Consider the following 19,017-nt stretch of genomic DNA (forward strand, 5'->3'; position numbering starts at 1 on the left):
AATGGAGAGTGATTGCCAGTTAATGAGTACAGAGTTTCTTCTGGGGGTGAGGAAAAGATTCTAAAATTGATTGTGCTTGCGCAACATTGTGACAACACAAAAGGCTACTGAATTGTCCCCTTTAAATGGAGGAATTGCACGTAAATCGTGTTCTTTCTTGGCATGTACCTTTATTAGCCCTGCTTATCTTTACATACCCACTGTGAGAGAGAAACAAAACATAACAAGCAGCCAGGTGAAGCAAGGGTTCCCTGGAGATGAGGGAGACTGATGAAGTGTCAGTGCCCAGGCTCAGGAGCCAACGCAGCTACTAAGTTTGATTTCTATCTGTGTGAATCAGGGGGCTCGGCCAAGACTTAAAATGGTCAAAAGTCGTGTGCCCATGTGTGGCTTTTTTTTTTTTTCCTTTTCTCTGGAGCTCTTTTGAAAATTCACCTGCTTTGTTATCAGTCAATTTGATATTCTTTCAGTCTGCCCAGTCCTGTGACTCTATAAAAGTTCCTTTTATGGACACGTGCCCAGACTTGCTGGAAGAGAAACCAGAAATAGGGGAGAGCACCAGGATTTCAACTCGTAGGCTCTCTTGAGTGTGAAGCATGAGATTATCCTCATGATCAGCCTGCCCAATTTCTAAGCAGTTGAACTAAACCGTATCTCTTCACATTTATCGATAGAGCCCGACTTATTTTGTCTACTATTCTTTCCGAAACTATTAATATGGCAAACAAATTTCAAATGCCTTAGAGCAGTGTTTCTCAACCTTCCTCATGCTGCGACCCTTTCATACAGTTCCTCATGTGGTGGTGACCCCCCAACCATAATTTATTTTCATTGCTACGTCATCACTGTCATTTTGCTACTGTTATGAATCAGTGACCCCTGTGAAAGGGTCGTTTTACCCCAAAAGGGGTCACGATCCGCAGGTTGATAACTTCTGGCTTAGAGGTACACCTCTGTATCTAATAGAGCAAGAGAGATTTCTTATATATGATTTATTTTATCAGAGAAAGGACTTGTTAGATACCATTAAACCAGTCAGTTCTGACCCTTAGCAAGCCTGTGTCCAGCAGAATGCAACACTGCCCTGTCCTGCAGCACCCTCACAGTGGTTGCTGTGTGTGAGTCCATTGTGGCAGCCGCTGTGACCCTCGATCTCATTGAAGGTCTTCCTCATTTACTTAAACCCTCAACTCTACAGAGCACGATGGCCCTTTCCAGGGACTAGCCCCTCCTGATAATGTGCCCAAAGGATGTGAGACGACGTTTCTCCGTCCGCCCTCCAAAGGAGCATCGTGGCTGTGTGTCTCTCAAGACAGCGGTATCTGTTCTTCTGGCAGTCCGGGGTGCTCGCCACGCTCTGCCAACACCGTCATTCCGAGACGCTAAATTCTTCTTTAGTTTTCGTCATTCGTTGTTCGGGTTTGGGATGCACGGAGCAACGGAAAAGGCCACGGCTTGGGTTGAAAGCATTTTAGACATCAACGTGACAGCTTAGCTTTGTAACATTTAAAGAAATCTTTGGCAGCAGATGTGCCCATTGCAGCCCGTCATTTTCTTTCTGGATCGCCGCCTCCTTGGGCGCTGATTGTGGATCCAAGTGAAACAAAATCCTTGACAACTTGACCTTTTCTGTGTCTATCATGGGGTTATCTATTAATCCAGCTAGGAGGATTTTTGTTTTCTTTACGTCCTCTCGGTTAGCCGTTCTGTCTTTGATCTTCATCACTAAGTGCTGCAGGTCTGCTTCCCTGAAGCAAGCAGGGTTGTGTCATCTACAAATTGCAGGTTGTTAATGAGTCTTCCTCTAATCCTGATGCTGGGTTCTTCATTAGAGAGTCCAGCTTCTCAGATTAGTTGCTCCGTACACAGCTTGAATAAATATGGTGAACGGTATTGGCCCTAATGCACACGTTTCTTGATGTAAACCATACATGATCCCCTGCTCTGTTTGAATGACCACCTCTAGATCGCTGTACATGTCTTCCATTAGCATAAATAAGGGTCCCAGAATTCCCCTTCTTTGCTATGTTAGCCATAATCTGTTAGGATCCACACAATCAAATGCCTTTGAAGTCAATGACAATGGAAGATTTCCCCCTCAGATTTACATGAGTATAACATTCGATGAAGGAACCCTGATGACATAGTGGCTTAAGTTTTGGGCTGCTAACTGTCTGGTCAGCAGTTCAGACCCACCCCTGCACCACAGGAGATTGTTGACACTGTCTATGCCACTAAAGGGTTCTAGCCTCCCAGGAACCCCCTCCTCTGTCCAATAGGATCATCATGTTGCAGAACTGACGCGATGGTAGGCATATCAATGAGTGAGGGCATTGCTGGCAGTGCTGGTGGTGGTTGTCAGGTGCTGTGGAGTTGGTTCTAACTCATAGCAACCCCATGTACCACTGAGCACAACAGCGCTTGCTCCTGCTCAATTGTTATGTTTCAGTCCATCTTTGCAGCCACTGTATCAGTTCATCTGGTCGAGGTTCCTCCTCTTGTTCACGGCCCCTCTACTTTCCCGTGATGTCCTTTTCCAGGGATTGGCCTGTCCTGATAACATGCCCAGAGTACATGAGAGGCAAGCCCCATTCTTGCTTCTGTACTGGACTTCTTCCAAAACAGGTTGGTTTGTTCTTTGGTCAGTCCACGGTCATTCAATATTCTTTGCCAACACCACAATTCAAATGTAGCAATTCTTTGGTCTTCCTTATCTAGTGTCCAACTTTCATATGCCTATGACCCGATTGAAAAACATCACGGCTTAGTCCTTAGTCCTCAAAGTAACATCCTTGCTTTTCAACACTGTAAAGAGGTCTCGGGCAGCAGATTTACCCTATACAGTGTGTCATTTGATCTCTTGACTGCCCCTTGCATGAGCATTGATTGTGGGTCCAAGCAGGAGGAAGTGCTCAACTTCAATCCCTTCCCTTCTCCACTTATTGTGCTGTTACCTACTGGTCCAGTTGTGAGGATTTTTGTTTCCTTGTTAACAGCTTTATTGGCATTTAATTCATGTATCGTACAGTTCAGTAGTTCAATCACATCAGGAGGTGTTGTACAATGATTACTACAATCAATTTTAGAACATTTTCTTTATTCTTGTACGCATCTTTCTTAGCTCCCCTTTGCCCCCAGCCTCCCCTGCCATCCCCCCAAAGAACTATTGATCCAGTTACTGCCTCTATAGACTCACCCATCCTAGATTTCATCTACAGAAAAACAATTTTCTAAACTCAACATTAACAAAGTAAAACAGATCAAATTCTCAATTGAAAAAGAAAGAAGAAAATATTAAAAACTAGAAAAAGTTTACGTGGATCATAAGGGAGATCCTTTGTTTTCTTTACATTAACTTGTAAAGTTACATTAACTCCACATTAGAGGCTGTAACCCTTTTGGTGAGCAAGGTTGTGTGATCGGCATATCTCGGGTTGTAAATAGGCCAATCCTGATGCCGTGTTCTTTTTTCACTTCATCCCGATGACTTGCTCAGGATACAGATCGAACAAGTATGGTGAGAGGATAGAACTCCTGATGCACCTTTCCTGATTTTATACCCTGCAGTGTTCTTTTGTTCTGTTTGAACAATTGCCTCTTGATCCATGTATAAATTCCACATGAGCACAATGATTGTGCTCCAGTCTGTCCATAGTTTGTTAATGATCCACACAGTTGAATGCCTTTGTATAATCAATAAAATACAAGCAAGCATCTTTCTAGGGTTCTCTGCTTTCAGCCAAGATCCATCTGCTATCAGTAATGCCATCCTTTGTTCCACATCCTTCTCTGTATCTGCTCTGAATTTCTGGCAGCTAGCTGTCAATGTATTGTGGCAACCATGTTGGATTATCAATGTATTGTGGCAACCATTGTCTTCAGCGACATTTTACTTTTATGTGATAGCAATGATGTTGTTCCCTAGTGTGCACCTTCTGTTGAGTCACCTTTCTTTGGGATGGGTACACACACAGCTCACTTGGAGGCAGCTGGCTGGGAGGGGTAGAATCCTTAAACCTTTTGTGCCTCATGAGAAGCCATCACCCGTCTACCAGTGGAATCAGGGGACACTTTGGTGTGGTGTTGATGCCAAAAAGGTTTCAGCAGGCTTCCAGATGGAGGTAAGCGGGGAAGAACCGGCCGGTGATCCACATCAGAAAACCAGACGGTGAAACCTGTGAATCACAAAGGTCAGCTCCACGTGGGGAGCGGTCGGTCGGTCGGTCCGGGCAGGCGGCATTACTGTTGCCTTGCCCGGAGTCCTCATGCGGTCAGGGAGCCGCTTGCTTGCAGGCACAAGAGCAACTGGTCCTTGAACAGGGAGAGACATTTTAAAAGATGGCAGGCCTTTCTTTGGTGTCTTTGTTAAGTCAGAAGGAAAAGCTTCGTCTCAGTTTCCTTCCATTTGGAACTAAGGGAAGGGGGATTAAAATTCCATCACTTGGTTTGAATGGAAGTGTGACAAGCAGGAATGGTGAGCCCTGGACTCCCTGAGCTAAATTGAGCAGCTGTGGCTTTCTCCTCTCTGAGCCTCTGGGAGTCAGGCCCCACCACCAGCTTTGTTCCAGAAGGCTGTGGGCCCAACATAAAAGAACTAGAATAAACAAGTAGACTTTTTTTTTTGAAGAATCAAAACTCTGTTCTTTTTCTGCCTAGACTTGTTTTATCCTTTCCATGTTATTCCTGGGGAAATGCTGTTGTAATGATCTCTTCCAAATTGAGTCCCTGTGCTCTGTCTGGAGGAAAGGAGTGGATTTCTCCAGGCCAAAAAGTCAAATAAAGGCAATGCCTCCAGCCTTACTCATCACAGCTGCCCTCTGTCAGCCGCAACAATGCTTTACCTCCTCCGCACATCCTGACAGGCGGATTTTTCTTCACAGAAGACGCCTGGTTTTCATTTTCACGTGACGCAAGTCAGGTCTTTGTGGCAAAAATAATGAGCACAGAGCCTGTTGGTATTTCTTTTCACTGTTTCCCCTCCCCTCCTGTCTTCTTTCCAGCTTCGCCACCGGCTGTGTTGTCGATGGGGGAACCGTGAAGTGCTTCTGCAAACCCGGGTACACAGGAACGCAGTGTGAGAGGTGGGTGCTGCTCCTCCCTGGGGGGTGGGGGGAGAGGGTTGGCAGGGAGGGTGCTCAGGGCAGGCTGCTGCAAGCACTGGCCATGGGTGGGGTTCTGTTGGGCCATAGCTCAGAGCCAGGGGTGGGGCTGTTGGTTTTACTGAAGGCTACAAAAAGTTCTCAAGAAAAAGGCAAATTGCTCCCTGAAGAAATCACAAACTTGCTTCTTTTCCTTGCTTGTTTGTTTTGTTTCGTGCTTCAGAAATTTGAGAATAAAGCCAGCACATCAAATACAATCATATACAATGAACCCTTGTTTATTGTGGTTAATTGGTTCTAGACCCTACCGTGATAAATGAAATTCCGCGAAGTAGGATTCCTTATTTGTAAATCAAATATTTTCGTAGGTAGAGCATAGAGGACATGAAAAAACACCCTTTAGTCACCATTACACTCGTATTACCCAATTTATTAAACAAAAAAGGGAAAATACAGTAAAACATTTTGGACGTTACAATTATCAACTATTATTTATTATATTATTTATGGCATCAAGCGTGTACAGTATGAGCCAATCAGTGGCAATAATGACAGAGCATGCGCTGTTACGCAAAAACCGCGATAGACTGAAGCCGCGGAAGTCGAAACGCAAAGTGGCGAGGGTTCACTGTACTGCCCCGCCCCCCACCCCCCCCACACACACATACACACAGAGCTCTGTATGACCTCCTACATATCCCTGCCCACCCCTGCCCATGTCCTGCAGGCCAGAGTCCCCAGCCGCTCAGGTGAGAGGCCCTTCTGTTTTACTGGAAGGCTTCTCCCCATCCGTGCTTGTCACTCCTTCCTGTGATGCTGCCCAGTAGGGTTCAGCAGAGCTTTCTGATGAAGATGGATTGGGAGAAAGGGCCTGGTGATCTCCTGATGGAAACCCACCCACAACAAACTGGCAGAGTCAAGGCTGACTCACAGTGACCCTGTAGGACAAGGTAGAACTGCCCCTGTGAGTTTCTGAGACTGTAGCTTTGTATGGGAATCCATCTCCCTCAAAGGGACTGGTGGTTTCAAACTCGGACCCTGTGGTTAGTGCCAAATATATAACTATTATGCCACCAGGCCTCCCTAAAAGCCAATAACAATTCCTCACACATAGAGCTACACCCTGGCATATCTCTATAAGCCCCCTTCCCTTCATATATCCCTTACACACACACACCCTCATACACGTCTCTTCATACCTCTAACCAATGCACATGTCTACTACCCACTATCCCCTGCGTGCCAGTACTCCTCACATGTCCATACCCTTACACAACTATGTACTAGTGGTATTCAAATACTCCATAGACTACGTACTAGTGCACACATATATCCCTATATTTACACATAGACTTACAAACACAATGCACACATACACTCATACATGTCCCCATGCTATATTATGTCCATTTTTTTTCTAGTTCTTTTTTTTTTTCAATCATTTTATTAGGGGCTCATACAACTCTTATCACATTCCATACATACACATCAATTGTGTAAAGCACATTTGTACATTCATTGCCTTCATCATTCTCAAAACATTTGCTCTCCACTTAAGCCCCAGCCATCGCTCCTCGTTTTCCCCCTCCCTCTCCGCTCCTTCATGAAGCCCTGATAATTTATACATTATTATTTTGTCATATCTTGCCCTGTCCGACGGCTCCCTTCACCCACTTTTCTGTTGTCTGTCCCCCAGGGAGGAGGTCACATGTAGATCCTTATAATTAGTTCCCCCTCTTTACCCCACCTTTCCTCCACCCTCCCAGTATTGCCACTCACAGCACTGGTCCTGAAGGGATCATCTGCCCTGGATTCCCTGTGTTTCCGGTTCCTGTCTGTACCAGTGTACATCCTCTGGTCTAGCCAGAATTGCAAGGTAGAATTGGGATCATGATAGTGGGGTGGGGTGGGGGGGCAGGAGGAAGCATTTAGGAACTAGAGGAAAGTTGTATTTTTCATCAGTTGCTACATCATACCCTGACTGGCTCGTCTCCTCCCTGAGATCCTTCTGTAAGGGGATGTCCAGTGGCCTACAAATGGGCTTTGGGTCTCCACCCCACGCTCCCCGCCTCATTCACTATGGTAAGATCCCTTCGACACCTCATGATCGCACAGGCTGGTGTGCTTCTTCCATGTGGGCTTTGTTGCTTTATTATGTCCATTTTAAGACCAACGTCCCTGTCATATTTATGCCTTTGTCTTTAAATAAAATACAGTAATAGATGAGGGCACTTTAAAAAGTGGGTGGGAAAATGGAACTGAAAAAGGTAATGGAACTTTTCCACGAACGTTTTAGATGTACCCTTATGTGTTATTGTGATTTGGGTGAAAGTTTATACAGTAAATTAGGTTTCCAACGGCCAATTTCTATGCAGCTTTCTTCTGTGACATTAGTTATATCTTTCACAGTGAGTCCACATTTCCTTTCATTGCATTCTCCTGACTGAGTTTCTGGTCCTCTAATCCCTTGTCTCCTCATCTTTCCTTTAGAGCAATGTTTGACTTTTGGGCCACATGGATGCTTTCTGTTTAATTTTCTACTGAATAGAGTACCATGCTCACAGGAAACATCCTTTATTTTGTGTGCCAGTATGTTATTTCCCTAAAAGGTGGTCTTGGGAGACAGTTTTTGCTCAAAGTTTATAGAGTATCTCAGAGAAATCGTCTCAGGGAATCCTCTTGTCTTAGTTGATGCAGCAAGGCTGGACGTCTAAGAAGGTGATTTCTGTCTGGCATTTTTCCTCTGTTCTAGCAGGGTCCGTCTATGGTGGCCCTGTTCAGATGGTCAGTTGGGGTGGCTGGGCACCATCTATATCTTGTGGTTTGAGAGTAGACAAGGCTCTAGCTCATGCCGGTCCTGTTGACTTATTTCTTCTGTGAGACTTTGGTATTGTTCTTTTCTCTTTTGCTCCTGATGAGGAAAGAACAATACATGTACAACAATAGTTGGCTGCTCACAACCTTTTGAGACCCCAGAAGCTACTCATCTCCCTGGGCTGCAGAATGTGGATTTTATGGACTGTATTATGCCAAGGGACTCAGTTGTTTCATGGGATGAAGGTCCTAACTCTTCAAACCTAGAAAACCAGTCAGTGTTTGCTTCTACCTGAAAGGCATCTCTGAGTGTGATCTCGATGAATAGAGATGCCGACGTATCTTTACTTGCATGTAGAGTTACTTCTATCTTTGCACACATATGTATAACTTGTTCCTACCTCTATGCCTGTATGCCTATACACATACATACAAGGGGGGTTCAAACAGTTAATTACCTTTTCATCCCATTTTCCCACGGACTTTTCAAAGTCTCTTCCTATGTGACCATAGACTCATTTTTTTTGGTCATGGCTGGTGTTGCCAGATGACAGATGTCAAAATCTCTAGTTCAAGCATCCTTTCCTCTTGAGTGCTTCTTATGGGCTGTGGCCAGGCGGTGCTGACCACGCCCACATTTGGCATTACTTTTCCCCACTCCCCAAATATCTGTGGTCTAGTATATGCTTAGCCATCCCCTCCTTCTCCTTGGAACCACCAAAGACCAGTAGTATATAATGTAGATATGAATATATGTTCTGTCTTCTTCTATGTGGGCTCATATAATATTTATGTAATTGCCTTAGTTCCGTTAACATTATGGCCTCCAGATCCTTCCATGTTATAGTATGTTTTGCAAACTCATCATTGTTCTTTATGGTTGTATAGGATTCCATTATATGTATATGTGCCATATTTTGCTTATCCGTTCAACTGTTGATGGGCATTTAAGTTGTTTCGATTTCTGTCCTATTGCAATTTTAGGAAGCAGATCATTTTCCACACTGGCCTGACATCTATTGTTTATTTGTTTTTTAATGAAAAATGTATAAAGGTCCTAGTATCTGCCTGGCACAGCACTAAGCACTGAAGATAGCACAGCTCTTCCTTTCAAGGATTTTACAGCCTACTAGTGAACAGATGACTGAGCTCTCGTGGCATAATGGTTACTAGTTGGGCGGCAATCCATAAGGTCAGAAGTTCAAAACCACCACTCGCTCCTTGGGAGAAAGACAGGGTTTTCTACTCCCAGAAAGAGTTACAGTCTCAGAAATCCACAAGGGCTGTTCTGCACTACCCTACAGGGTCACGATGAGTTGGCATCGACTCAGTGGCAGTGAGTGAGTGAGATTGAACAGATGAAACAATACCCCCGGAGGTAACAAGAAATGCGATCACAGGGCTGCGATGGGCTGCAATAGGGGGCATCCAACCAGGCATGAAGGGTGGGGAAAGAAAGGGGCAGCGATCCTGAGACTGGGTGGGGGGCAAAGTGAGGTTAGGAAGGTATCCCAGGCGCTGAGTTAAAATGTTACAGCACTCACGTTTGTGTTATTGCCGTTGTCACTGTTGATTCAGCTTCTAATTCAATCCTCCTTACGGCTCTCCACAATGAAGTCGGTAACTGGCTGGATGAGACACCCATTTGGCAGACAGCGGCTCTGAAAAGAGTTCTTAATTAAAAGTTATCTCAGCTGATGATTGTGATGTGGAATATGTTAGGAAAGCAGGCTATGGTTTACAAACATTTATTTCCCATTTCACAGATAAATGTCATTTTGATATCCAGCTGTGCACTCATTAAACATTTATTGCATCCTCCTGACCTCACTCGTGGGACGTGGGACGCACTATGAGCCAGGGCTGGTGATTAGCAGGGGGGTTGGCATAAAGAGGAGGGCTAAGTTCAGGGGTCCTGCTCAGGAAAGGAGGGGGCAGAAACCTCGGGGAGCAGCTCGCAGAGGCTTCCCAGCTCAGCCAAGGTTTGACTACTTTCTCCCCCAGCCACTCCGAGCCACAAGTAACAAACGTCTTCTCTGATCCTCCTTTGTTGTACCAGTGTCCTCTGTGAAATCGGGAAATTTCCATTCAGTCCCTTGTGTTTAGTCACGGATAAGCGTCAGGGAACCAGGCATTTCTCACGACCAGTAGTGAAGGTTTGGCAAGAAGAGGGCGGGTGGCAAATCCCACCTCCTCAATATGTAGATGGCTTTACTATCAAACCCTAAACCAAAAGGCCCCCTGCCATCTAGTTGATTGCAGCTCAAAGTGACTGGTGGGTTCAAACTACTGACATTTCAGTTAGCGAGTCAATGCAAAACCTCTTACGCCATCTAGTATTAAGGTACTTCTTAATTATGCCTGCATTACATGGACCATTTAGGTATAGGTGAGACATCTGAAAAAATGTTTGAAAACATAGGTTCTGCATAACGTGTATTTTTAGAGGTGGGTCACATGATAAAACCTATTATTAGTACATTACCAACCTGCACAGGAGACCAGGATGAACTGCCTCAGTTTGATTACCTTCTTAGTAATTAGGGGATCCATAGATCTTTCTACTTCCTGCTTGCTTTCTGAAATGAAACCATGCAAACCGATAGCAAATTATACCCTACTCTGACTGCCACTGAGGTGGTTGCAGCTAAGAGCAGGGAACTCGGGGTCTGGGGGTGTAGCGAGGCCATGTTGGACGAGGCTGGGACCACCAGCAGCTGTGCAGGAGAAACACTGGGCGTTCCACTCCCGTCCACACTCATGGCTTGGACGCCACGGGAGCGCTCTGAGCCAGCACTGGCTCGGTGACAGTGAGCTTAAGTAAGAGGTGGTCCATCTTTCCACGAGCTTCATCTTTCTCCGGTGGAGTGGTTGGTAATGGCAACCACTGCATTTCTTATTAGCCGTCCACTGCTTACCCTGAAGCACCACCACACGCACACAGTTATTATTTCATCATGCCGTCTAATGATCCCTGTCATCACCTGTTGAATTATGCACATATTTCAGTAGAAATAATTTCCACTGAATTAATGGGATAGAAAATATTAACAAAGCCCTCCCTCATGAAAAAAAATAGAAATTATATGAATCTCACTTTATATTTTTCCCTATGAGGATAGCTCTCTCAGCGGTGTTTGCCCCGTGTGGGATCTCTAGGCTCACATTTCTTCAACCCCCTCGAATTCCATATGGACATAACATGCAACCGCCTCCAATTCCATATTGATGATAACATGCAGCCATCCCTGAATTCATATTGATCATAACATGCAACCACCTCCAAATTCCACATGCAACCACCTCCAAATTCCATATTGATGAAAACTTGCAGCCACCCCTGAATTCATATTGATCATAACATGCAACCACCTCCAAATTCCATATTGATCATAACATGCAACCACCCTGAATTCATATTGATCATAACATGCAACCACCTCAAAATTCCATATTGATCATAACATGCAACCACCCCGAATTCATATTGATCATAACATGCTACCACCCCTGGATTGCACATTGATCATAGACTTCAACCACCTCTGAATTTCATATTGATCAGAGAATTCAATCACCTCCAAATTTCATATTGGTCAAACCACCACTTGCTCTGTGTCCATTGTCACCATCTGTCACTCACTTCTAGGAGGATCTGAAGACTCGGTAGCCTTTGTGCCAATGAGGAAAGGCACAATTTCTGTCTGCTTTCCACTCTCACCTCTCTAATCCAATGGGCCATATATGTTGTATTGAAGCACATGCATCCTTCTGTCAGCCTGCCCTAGGTGTTGAGAAAACTGGGAAGACTAAATGATGAGATTTTTGTGTGTTTCTCCTCTTCTCCATCATATGTAGGTGTGCACCAGGATATTTCGGGAATCCCCAGAAATTTGGAGGTAGCTGCCAGCCATGCAATTGTAACAGCAATGGCCAGTTGGGCAGCTGTGACCCTCTGACTGGAGGTAAGGTTGACTCACATCTCTGTTCACTTGAATTGATAAAACTGGTATAAAATAGCATGCTAGGAACCCAGGCAAACATTTTCCGGGGGCATAAGCCCTTTCTGTGAACAAAGGTAGTATTTACCTTGAATAATGTACTTTAATTGGATAGTTTTGCTTTGTTTTTGAATTGGCTTTGAAACTCAATTAATGATAGCCAAAATAACTTCACAACTTACCTACTGATTTTGCTGTGACCTCCCTTTGACCTTGTAGGATGGCATAGGATGACCATCCCATCAACACATGTGTGTGTGTGTGTGTGTGTGTGTGTGTGTAAAGAAGTCAAAGCCATCATTTTCTTATACCATAAGAGATAGCGCAATCTCTGTGGTATGGATGGTGTCATTGGGATGATGTTCACACAACAAGGAAAAGGCGATTACCAGGAGTTAGAATGGGTTCCACAGAATAGTTAGCAGAGATACAAATAATAATTAGCAGAGATACTAATGTATCTACTGGGGAGAAGATAGTACAACAATATAGGAAAACACCAAACTATTAGATAAATTCTATCAAACAAAACCTGGATGTGTTGACGCCTCACTTCCAATGAGGCGATGTTGGCCCATAGCGACCCCTGTGTGAGTCTGACACTGTGACTGTTAATGGTGGTGGGAAGCCCAGTCTTTCTCCTGAGGACCTGCTGATGGTTTGGAACTGCTGACCATGTGTATCACAACCGGATGCATAACCACTACACCACCAAGACTAGATCTCATTAAATGACTATTCCCAAAGGAATATAAAGTAACATAATACCAGTCCAGAAGGAGGTATCTATTGTGAAGCCACAGGCCCCATCTTGTTCAACTTGTTCTTTAACTTGGACATAAGTATTGAAGACACAGCCGGCCAGGTATCACATGACTAAATTGAGAAGGATAGAAAATGCAATACCTGTATGCATTAAGGATACAAAACAGCCTCAATGTGTAGGATTTGAGCCAATCGGAACTGACAAAATGATGTCCGGTGTGAGAGCGCACTCCTGTGGCATTGCCAAGTGCCATCAAGTAGGTTCCAGATCTTAGCAATTCTGTGCATAACACGATAATGCAAAGACACCAGTTTGTTGTTGCTCTTACTATTCTTTGTCCAGAGATCCATTTGAGGCGATTGAAAAGACCTTGACTTGGGCCAGGTGAACCTTAGTCCACAAAAGGACACCTTTGCTTTGTAGCCCATTCAAGCGGTCTTTTGCAGCAGGTTTGCCCAGCGCAAAGCTGTAAGAATGGTGTGTTGGGCCAACAACCGCCCAAGGCTGACTCCTACACGGAAGAGGTCAGACCTGCCTCCACCAGCTTTCTTCCTTGACCAGTTCTGACACCAGCCATCCCTCCCGCAGCGCTTTCTTCTTTTCTGCTGGGCTTGATAATCCGTTGGTCACATAGAATTCCCAGGCAATAGTCAAGATGATGGCATTTATAACACGTTACAATTGCTTGATGAGAAATGTTCAGGATACATGCAGTTCTTCAGGTTAGGAGCACCTCTTTTCAGCCTTGTGCTCAGCCACAACTCTCCGGTCCTCAATCTCTTGGCCACATAGCCCCTTGTCCTCTCCCCAGGCAATGTTGCAAAGCTCCATTTGTGCTGCCAATATATGCCCAAAGGATACTCCACTCTGCCATAAGCTTCAGCCAAAGGCTCTCAGCTCTAGCTTCACGAGTCAGACATTCTAGCATCCCTAATTAAGTGCCTGCAAGTAACTCACTCCGAAGGCGAGCCTCCTGCCTGAAGGCACTCCGCTCTGCTCTGTGGCCAGAAAGCCCGCTGCACCATCGTATGGCCTTGATGCTTTCGTCTCTGCTGCCACCAGTTCTCTGCCACTTCTCCTGTGTCACCGCTCTGTGACAGGATCAGAGAGACTCAATGCATAGGAATCTCTGGATGCAAAGGACCTGCTCCATTTCTGACTCTGTTTCCCTTCCTAATAGTGAGATCGCCCACTCATGCTTCTGAGATGACTCATTTTAAACCCAGCAACGTGGCGAATTAACCAATCCCTTGTTAGATTTTCATTCACCTTATTCTCATCCTCCCTCCCAGTCATTTGTAAGTGACAAACACTTGAGGGGCCACATCAAGTAATTCACCACACCATGATTATTATCATTTGATCTCTTGCCTCCTGCTTCCAAGGCATTGCTTGTGAGTCAAAGTAAGAGACAATCTTTGACAGCTTCACTATTTTCTCCATTAATGATGTTTCTTATTGGCCTAACTTTGAGGAGTTTTGTTTTGTTTGTGTTGAGGCAGAATCCATAACAAAGGCTTTCGACTTTGATCTTCTTTAGTAAATGCTTCAGGCCTTCTTTGCTTTCAGCAAGCAAGGTTGTGTCGTATACATTTTTCAGGTGGCTAATGAGTCTTCCTCCAAACATTGACGCTGTGTTCTTATTCATTTGGTCCAGATTCTTGGATTATTTGTCAGCAGACAGGTTGAATAAGTGGTGAAAGAATATGACCTTGAGACATATCTTTCCTGAATTTAAACCACATAGTCATTCCTTGTTCAAACAGTTCCTTGTTCTAATGACTGCAATTTTTGAGTGGAAAAAACACCAACCCTTAGGTCATAAATGAGATGTGGCATAGTGGCAGGTCCTGTTAAAAACTGTGAAGTCTGAATTAGTAATAAGTTCAATAAGTCTAGAAAGCGTGAGGTGAGTGGGCCCTAGATGTCCCATGCTGGTCTTGCTAAGTTCTAATGGCTCAAACCAGGAGCTCTGCCACTCCATGCCACACTAGTCACATAAGCCCTTCTGTTTAAGAAGAAAATTGACAAGCTTGATTTTCTTCAGACACCCTGATGGTGTAGTGATTACTTGTTGGGATGGGATCCACGTGGTCAGCAGTTCGAAACCACCAGCAGCTCCAAGGAGAAAGACCGGGCTTTCTACTCGTGTGAACAGTGACAGTCTCAGACACTTACAGGGGGTTGCTATGAGTCAGCACTGACTCCGTGGCGATGAGTTTGGCTTGGTGAGAGATTTTCTGCAGAAAGAGGGTAAAACTATGAAAGGATTTGCAATCAGTTTACACGCGGGAAGGCTGAGGGCAGTGGAAAAGAATACTTGGGAAAGACATATTTGAAAGGCTGCTGTGTGGGAGCAGGGTTAGTCTGGTCTGATGTGGCATCAAGGAGAGCACTTAGAGTGCCGAGCGGAAGCTAGAGAGTGATCCGCTTAAACTCCTTCTCAGGAGGGGCTTTCAAACAACTTCAGCTGTGTAGAGATGAAGACGGATCTTTAAAGGGAAGTGAGTTCTCTTGTCAGGGGAACAATGTCAGGAAGTTTTCAGCAGCCCACTCAGCCTATTCATGAGGCTCGTGCTTCTTCAACCCTCTGCCTCCCATCCGTCAACAACAACAATCAGCCACCCGAGAGGGGGTGGTAACTCGTTGTTCCAAAAGTATAAGAAAATGTTCTCATATGGAATTTATTTGTTTTTCATTAATAATGTGCAGACTTCTTGGTGGTTTTGACTCAGGTTGTGAAAATTACACTGATCAGCCTGTCATCCACACAAGCCAGTCCCCGCATCAGCTTTTCCAGGTGTTATGGCAGATTGTGAGGAAGTACGGCCATGTGTCTTGGCCACAAGACATGAACGTTCTACTGGAGTCACACGGCTCCCTGGACAGCTAGCCCTCGGGATCCAAGGGGGATCGCTTCCAGGACCCTCAAAGATCCGCAAAGATGCTGATGCTAAAGTGCCTTATAGAACATGATGTAGTATTTACACATCACCTACACACATCCTCCCATATGCTCCTCATCTTTACCAAAAAGAAAACTGTGCCACCCAGTCAATTCTGGCTCTCAAGGACCCTATAGGGCAGATAGAACTGCCCCGTGGGCTTCTGAGGCAGAAGCAGAAAACCTTACCCTTCTGATGAGAGCAGCTGGTGGTTACTAGCTACTGATCTTGTGGTTAGTAGCCCCACTCCTAAGCTAAGATGCCGCCAGGGCTCACTCACGATACTCAATGCAAAGTCACTGCCATGTTGATGTTACTTCACACATCCTCCTGGTCCTTGAGGGATTGCTCTGGCTACGTAATTGCTTCCCCCACCCTGAATATTTTTGATGCACAGATGTGGGACCCATGGATGCAAAGGGTCAACTGTATGTGTAAGAATGAGTACCCAAATGTGCTTGACACAATGGATGGATGGATGGATTGTGATAAGAGTTGTCCAAGCCCCCAATTAAATGATTTCTAAAAAAAAAAAAAAAAGAATGAGTACAAGATAAGAAAGAATGTGAGGAACCTATGATTATACATACTAAATTAAAATCCATATGAAGGAAATGGGTTCTTTTAAAGTGGTAGGATCGAGGGTAATATCTTTATCTTATTTTTCAGACTTTCCCCAATTTTTTATAAGCAATTTATCTTTTTACAATGAAAAGTAGGTGTGGCTGAAAATATAAGTGTATGCACAAAAATGGGGAATAATACTTGCTGTGAAAAGAACAAAAATGCAAGCATCCCTGGGTATGTCCAGGAAGTGTTGCTGGGATGCTGTCACATTCTGGTCCAGAGGAAAGTGCAAGGGCTGCCAGTCGTCACGAAGGAAGGGCATGGGGAAAGTGTAGAGGCGAGGGAGAGTCAAGACTGTCCACAGATGACCAGCCGGCTTTCCTGACTGTAGCTGCGAACCGCAACATCCCGCTTAGACTCCTATGTGAGGCAGTTGGTCATCTGCTTGCGCTCGCTCACGTTATGCAGCTAGCTCATCACATCTTCAGTTCTGCTGATTGGGGACATGTCTGCCTCCGCCACAGACCAGGGCGTTTTGTCATGAGAGCTCAGTGTCTTCAGGACCTGACACACAGCCCTGGTACACGGTGGATGCTCAAAAGTGCTCAAGGAGGTGTGCTGAATATTCTTGACTGGTACTGGAAGCAAGCTGGACAGTTGTATGGGAGGATGGCAAGAGATTCGAACGCTTTAAAGGGACTAGACCTGTGGCTGCTGAGCCCGATCTGGCTCACAGAGATCCTACAGGACGGAGCTGAAGTCTCCCCAGAGGATTTCCAAGTCTGTCGTCTTTACGTAAGCAGACTGCCACGTCTTTCTCCCGGAGGGAGGGCAGCTGTGAGCTTGAGCTGTCATTCTTTGGGGAAGCAGCCGAGCATTAACCATTTAGCACACCAGGGCTCTCACAGTAACTACTAGGTTTAATTAGCTATGAAAGGTATCTGGAAGACACTGCTGAGTTCTAGAAAAACCAAACCAGATGCACTGCCATGGAGCTGGTGCTGGCCCATAGCGACCTTGTAGAACAGAGGAGAACTGTTTCCCAGAGGAAAAAGCCCATCTCTCTGTTGAGTAGCTGCTGATGGTTTCAAACTGCTGACCTTGCAGTCAGTGGCCCAGTTCGTAACCACTACCCCATCAGGGTTCCTCCACTGAGTTCAGAGGGAAAATTTGAAGAGTCAGAATTATTCCCGAGGAAGATGACCTTACAGAGCAACCACCTTTCTAGAGAGAAGAAAAAGGGAAGGCATTAGAAAGCAGACTTATCATTAGGGGGTCACAAAAGAAATTTCTGCAGCAAGCCTGCTGGGAGGTGAGACAGGCCGCTGAACAATGGCTCTGGGGAGGGAGAGAAGAGAAGATGCTGGGGAGTTCACTGGCCAAGATTTCCCCTGACCAGCACTTCTGAAAACCACCTGACAAACCAGATACAGAAGTTGAATAACCACCTCCTCTTTGATTGTTTTCCAATTTTAGACTGTGTCGACCCAGAGCCCAAAGATGTTGGCACTGCAGAAGAATGTGATGGTGAGAAAAGAAAGCCCTCCCCTTCTTCGCAAGCGTGTGTTTTTCATTTAAGACATGTGAGCCCTGTGATAATACGAGTGCTTCCTGGGCGGGGAAAACAATGGCGGCAGGAAATAGGAGGAAGTGTGTTTATGGATCAAGTGTGGATCTGATGGATTCAAATGTAGCTAGATCCACTTCACCGGGCTTTTGGGGAAATACTTTCCAATGTAGTATCACAATGCCTGCCAATGAACAAGCCTTGGATTAAGTAATTTATTATTATCATTTTCCCCATGTACCACATGGGCAATGAGTTGCATAGACTCACCACTTGTTATAAACAGGCTCCCTGTCCAGGGATCCCTCCCCGCTCAGAGTCTGTGGGGTTGTGACTTTCCTTTTGCCTCGGAGGATCTTTGTTCATCTCCACCTGCCCTGGTGCCATCTTTGCATTCTTGTGACTCCAGCCCACCTGCACAGCTGCCTTTGATTGTGGTCCTTACAGATTGTGACAGCTGCGTGATGACGCTCCTGAACGACCTGGCCACCATGCACGATGAGCTCCGTCTGGTCAAGTTTCAGCTGCAGGGCATGAGTGCCAGCGCCGGGGCTCTGGAACAGATGAGGCAGTTGGAGACCCAGACCAAGAACCTGAGGGTAAATGCCCTGTGGGCCCCGCCTGTTCCCTGGCCCTCAGTGGATGCTTCAGGAACAGATGCTACATGAACTGAGCGCGTCTCAGACACAAAGCAGGGAGATTGGGCTTCTCACCTTCTCTTGATCCTGGAGCAGATTCGCTTGTGCTAGTAGAAAGTATTAACTACGCTAACTTCTCAGTGAGCATCTGTTCATCCGGCTCACGTCCTGCGCTGGGCTGACTTTGCCCCGTAGAACCTTCCGCTCATCATCTTCCTTACAGACTGAACCAAGCCCAAACTCCCTGCCAGCGAGTCCATGCCGACTCCTGGCGATCCTACAGACGGGGTAGAACGGCCCTGTGAGTTTGACAGGTTTATGTAGAATTTATAGTAATGGTTCCTTCAGTATCCGACAGATTTTTTCCCAGAGAAACTATCTGGACCTGGATTTTCTTTGTCTGAAATTTTTTTGTTCTGCCTAGATTTGGAGGGTCTTTAAAACTACAAATTATTTTTTATTCTTAAAGTGATATGGGACTATTTGGTTTGTTGTGTTGCTTCGTTGAGTGATATTTTATAGCTTTTGTCTTTCAAATAATTTTATCCATTGCATCTAAATTATCAAATATGTTGACGTAAAATTGTTTATAGATTCCCTTATTTTCCTTTTAATTTCTG

General features: G+C 45.2%; 1 protein-coding gene across 1 annotated transcript in view; it reads left to right on the plus strand.

Moving 5' to 3' along the window:
* Window positions 1-19,017, plus strand: part of LAMA3 (laminin subunit alpha 3) — a 259,097-nt gene that overhangs the window by 178,347 nt on the left and 61,733 nt on the right. The window contains 4 exon segments of the mRNA XM_045296310.1: window positions 5,001-5,081; window positions 11,772-11,878; window positions 17,669-17,719; window positions 18,207-18,358. Coding sequence (XP_045152245.1) covers window positions 5,001-5,081; window positions 11,772-11,878; window positions 17,669-17,719; window positions 18,207-18,358 — 391 coding nt within the window.

This window comes from Echinops telfairi, unplaced genomic scaffold (assembly GCF_000313985.2).
Source record: "Echinops telfairi isolate 266 unplaced genomic scaffold, ASM31398v2 ScPeMD7_7400;HRSCAF=8409, whole genome shotgun sequence".
In the NCBI taxonomy this organism is placed as follows: Eukaryota; Metazoa; Chordata; class Mammalia; order Afrosoricida; family Tenrecidae; genus Echinops; species Echinops telfairi.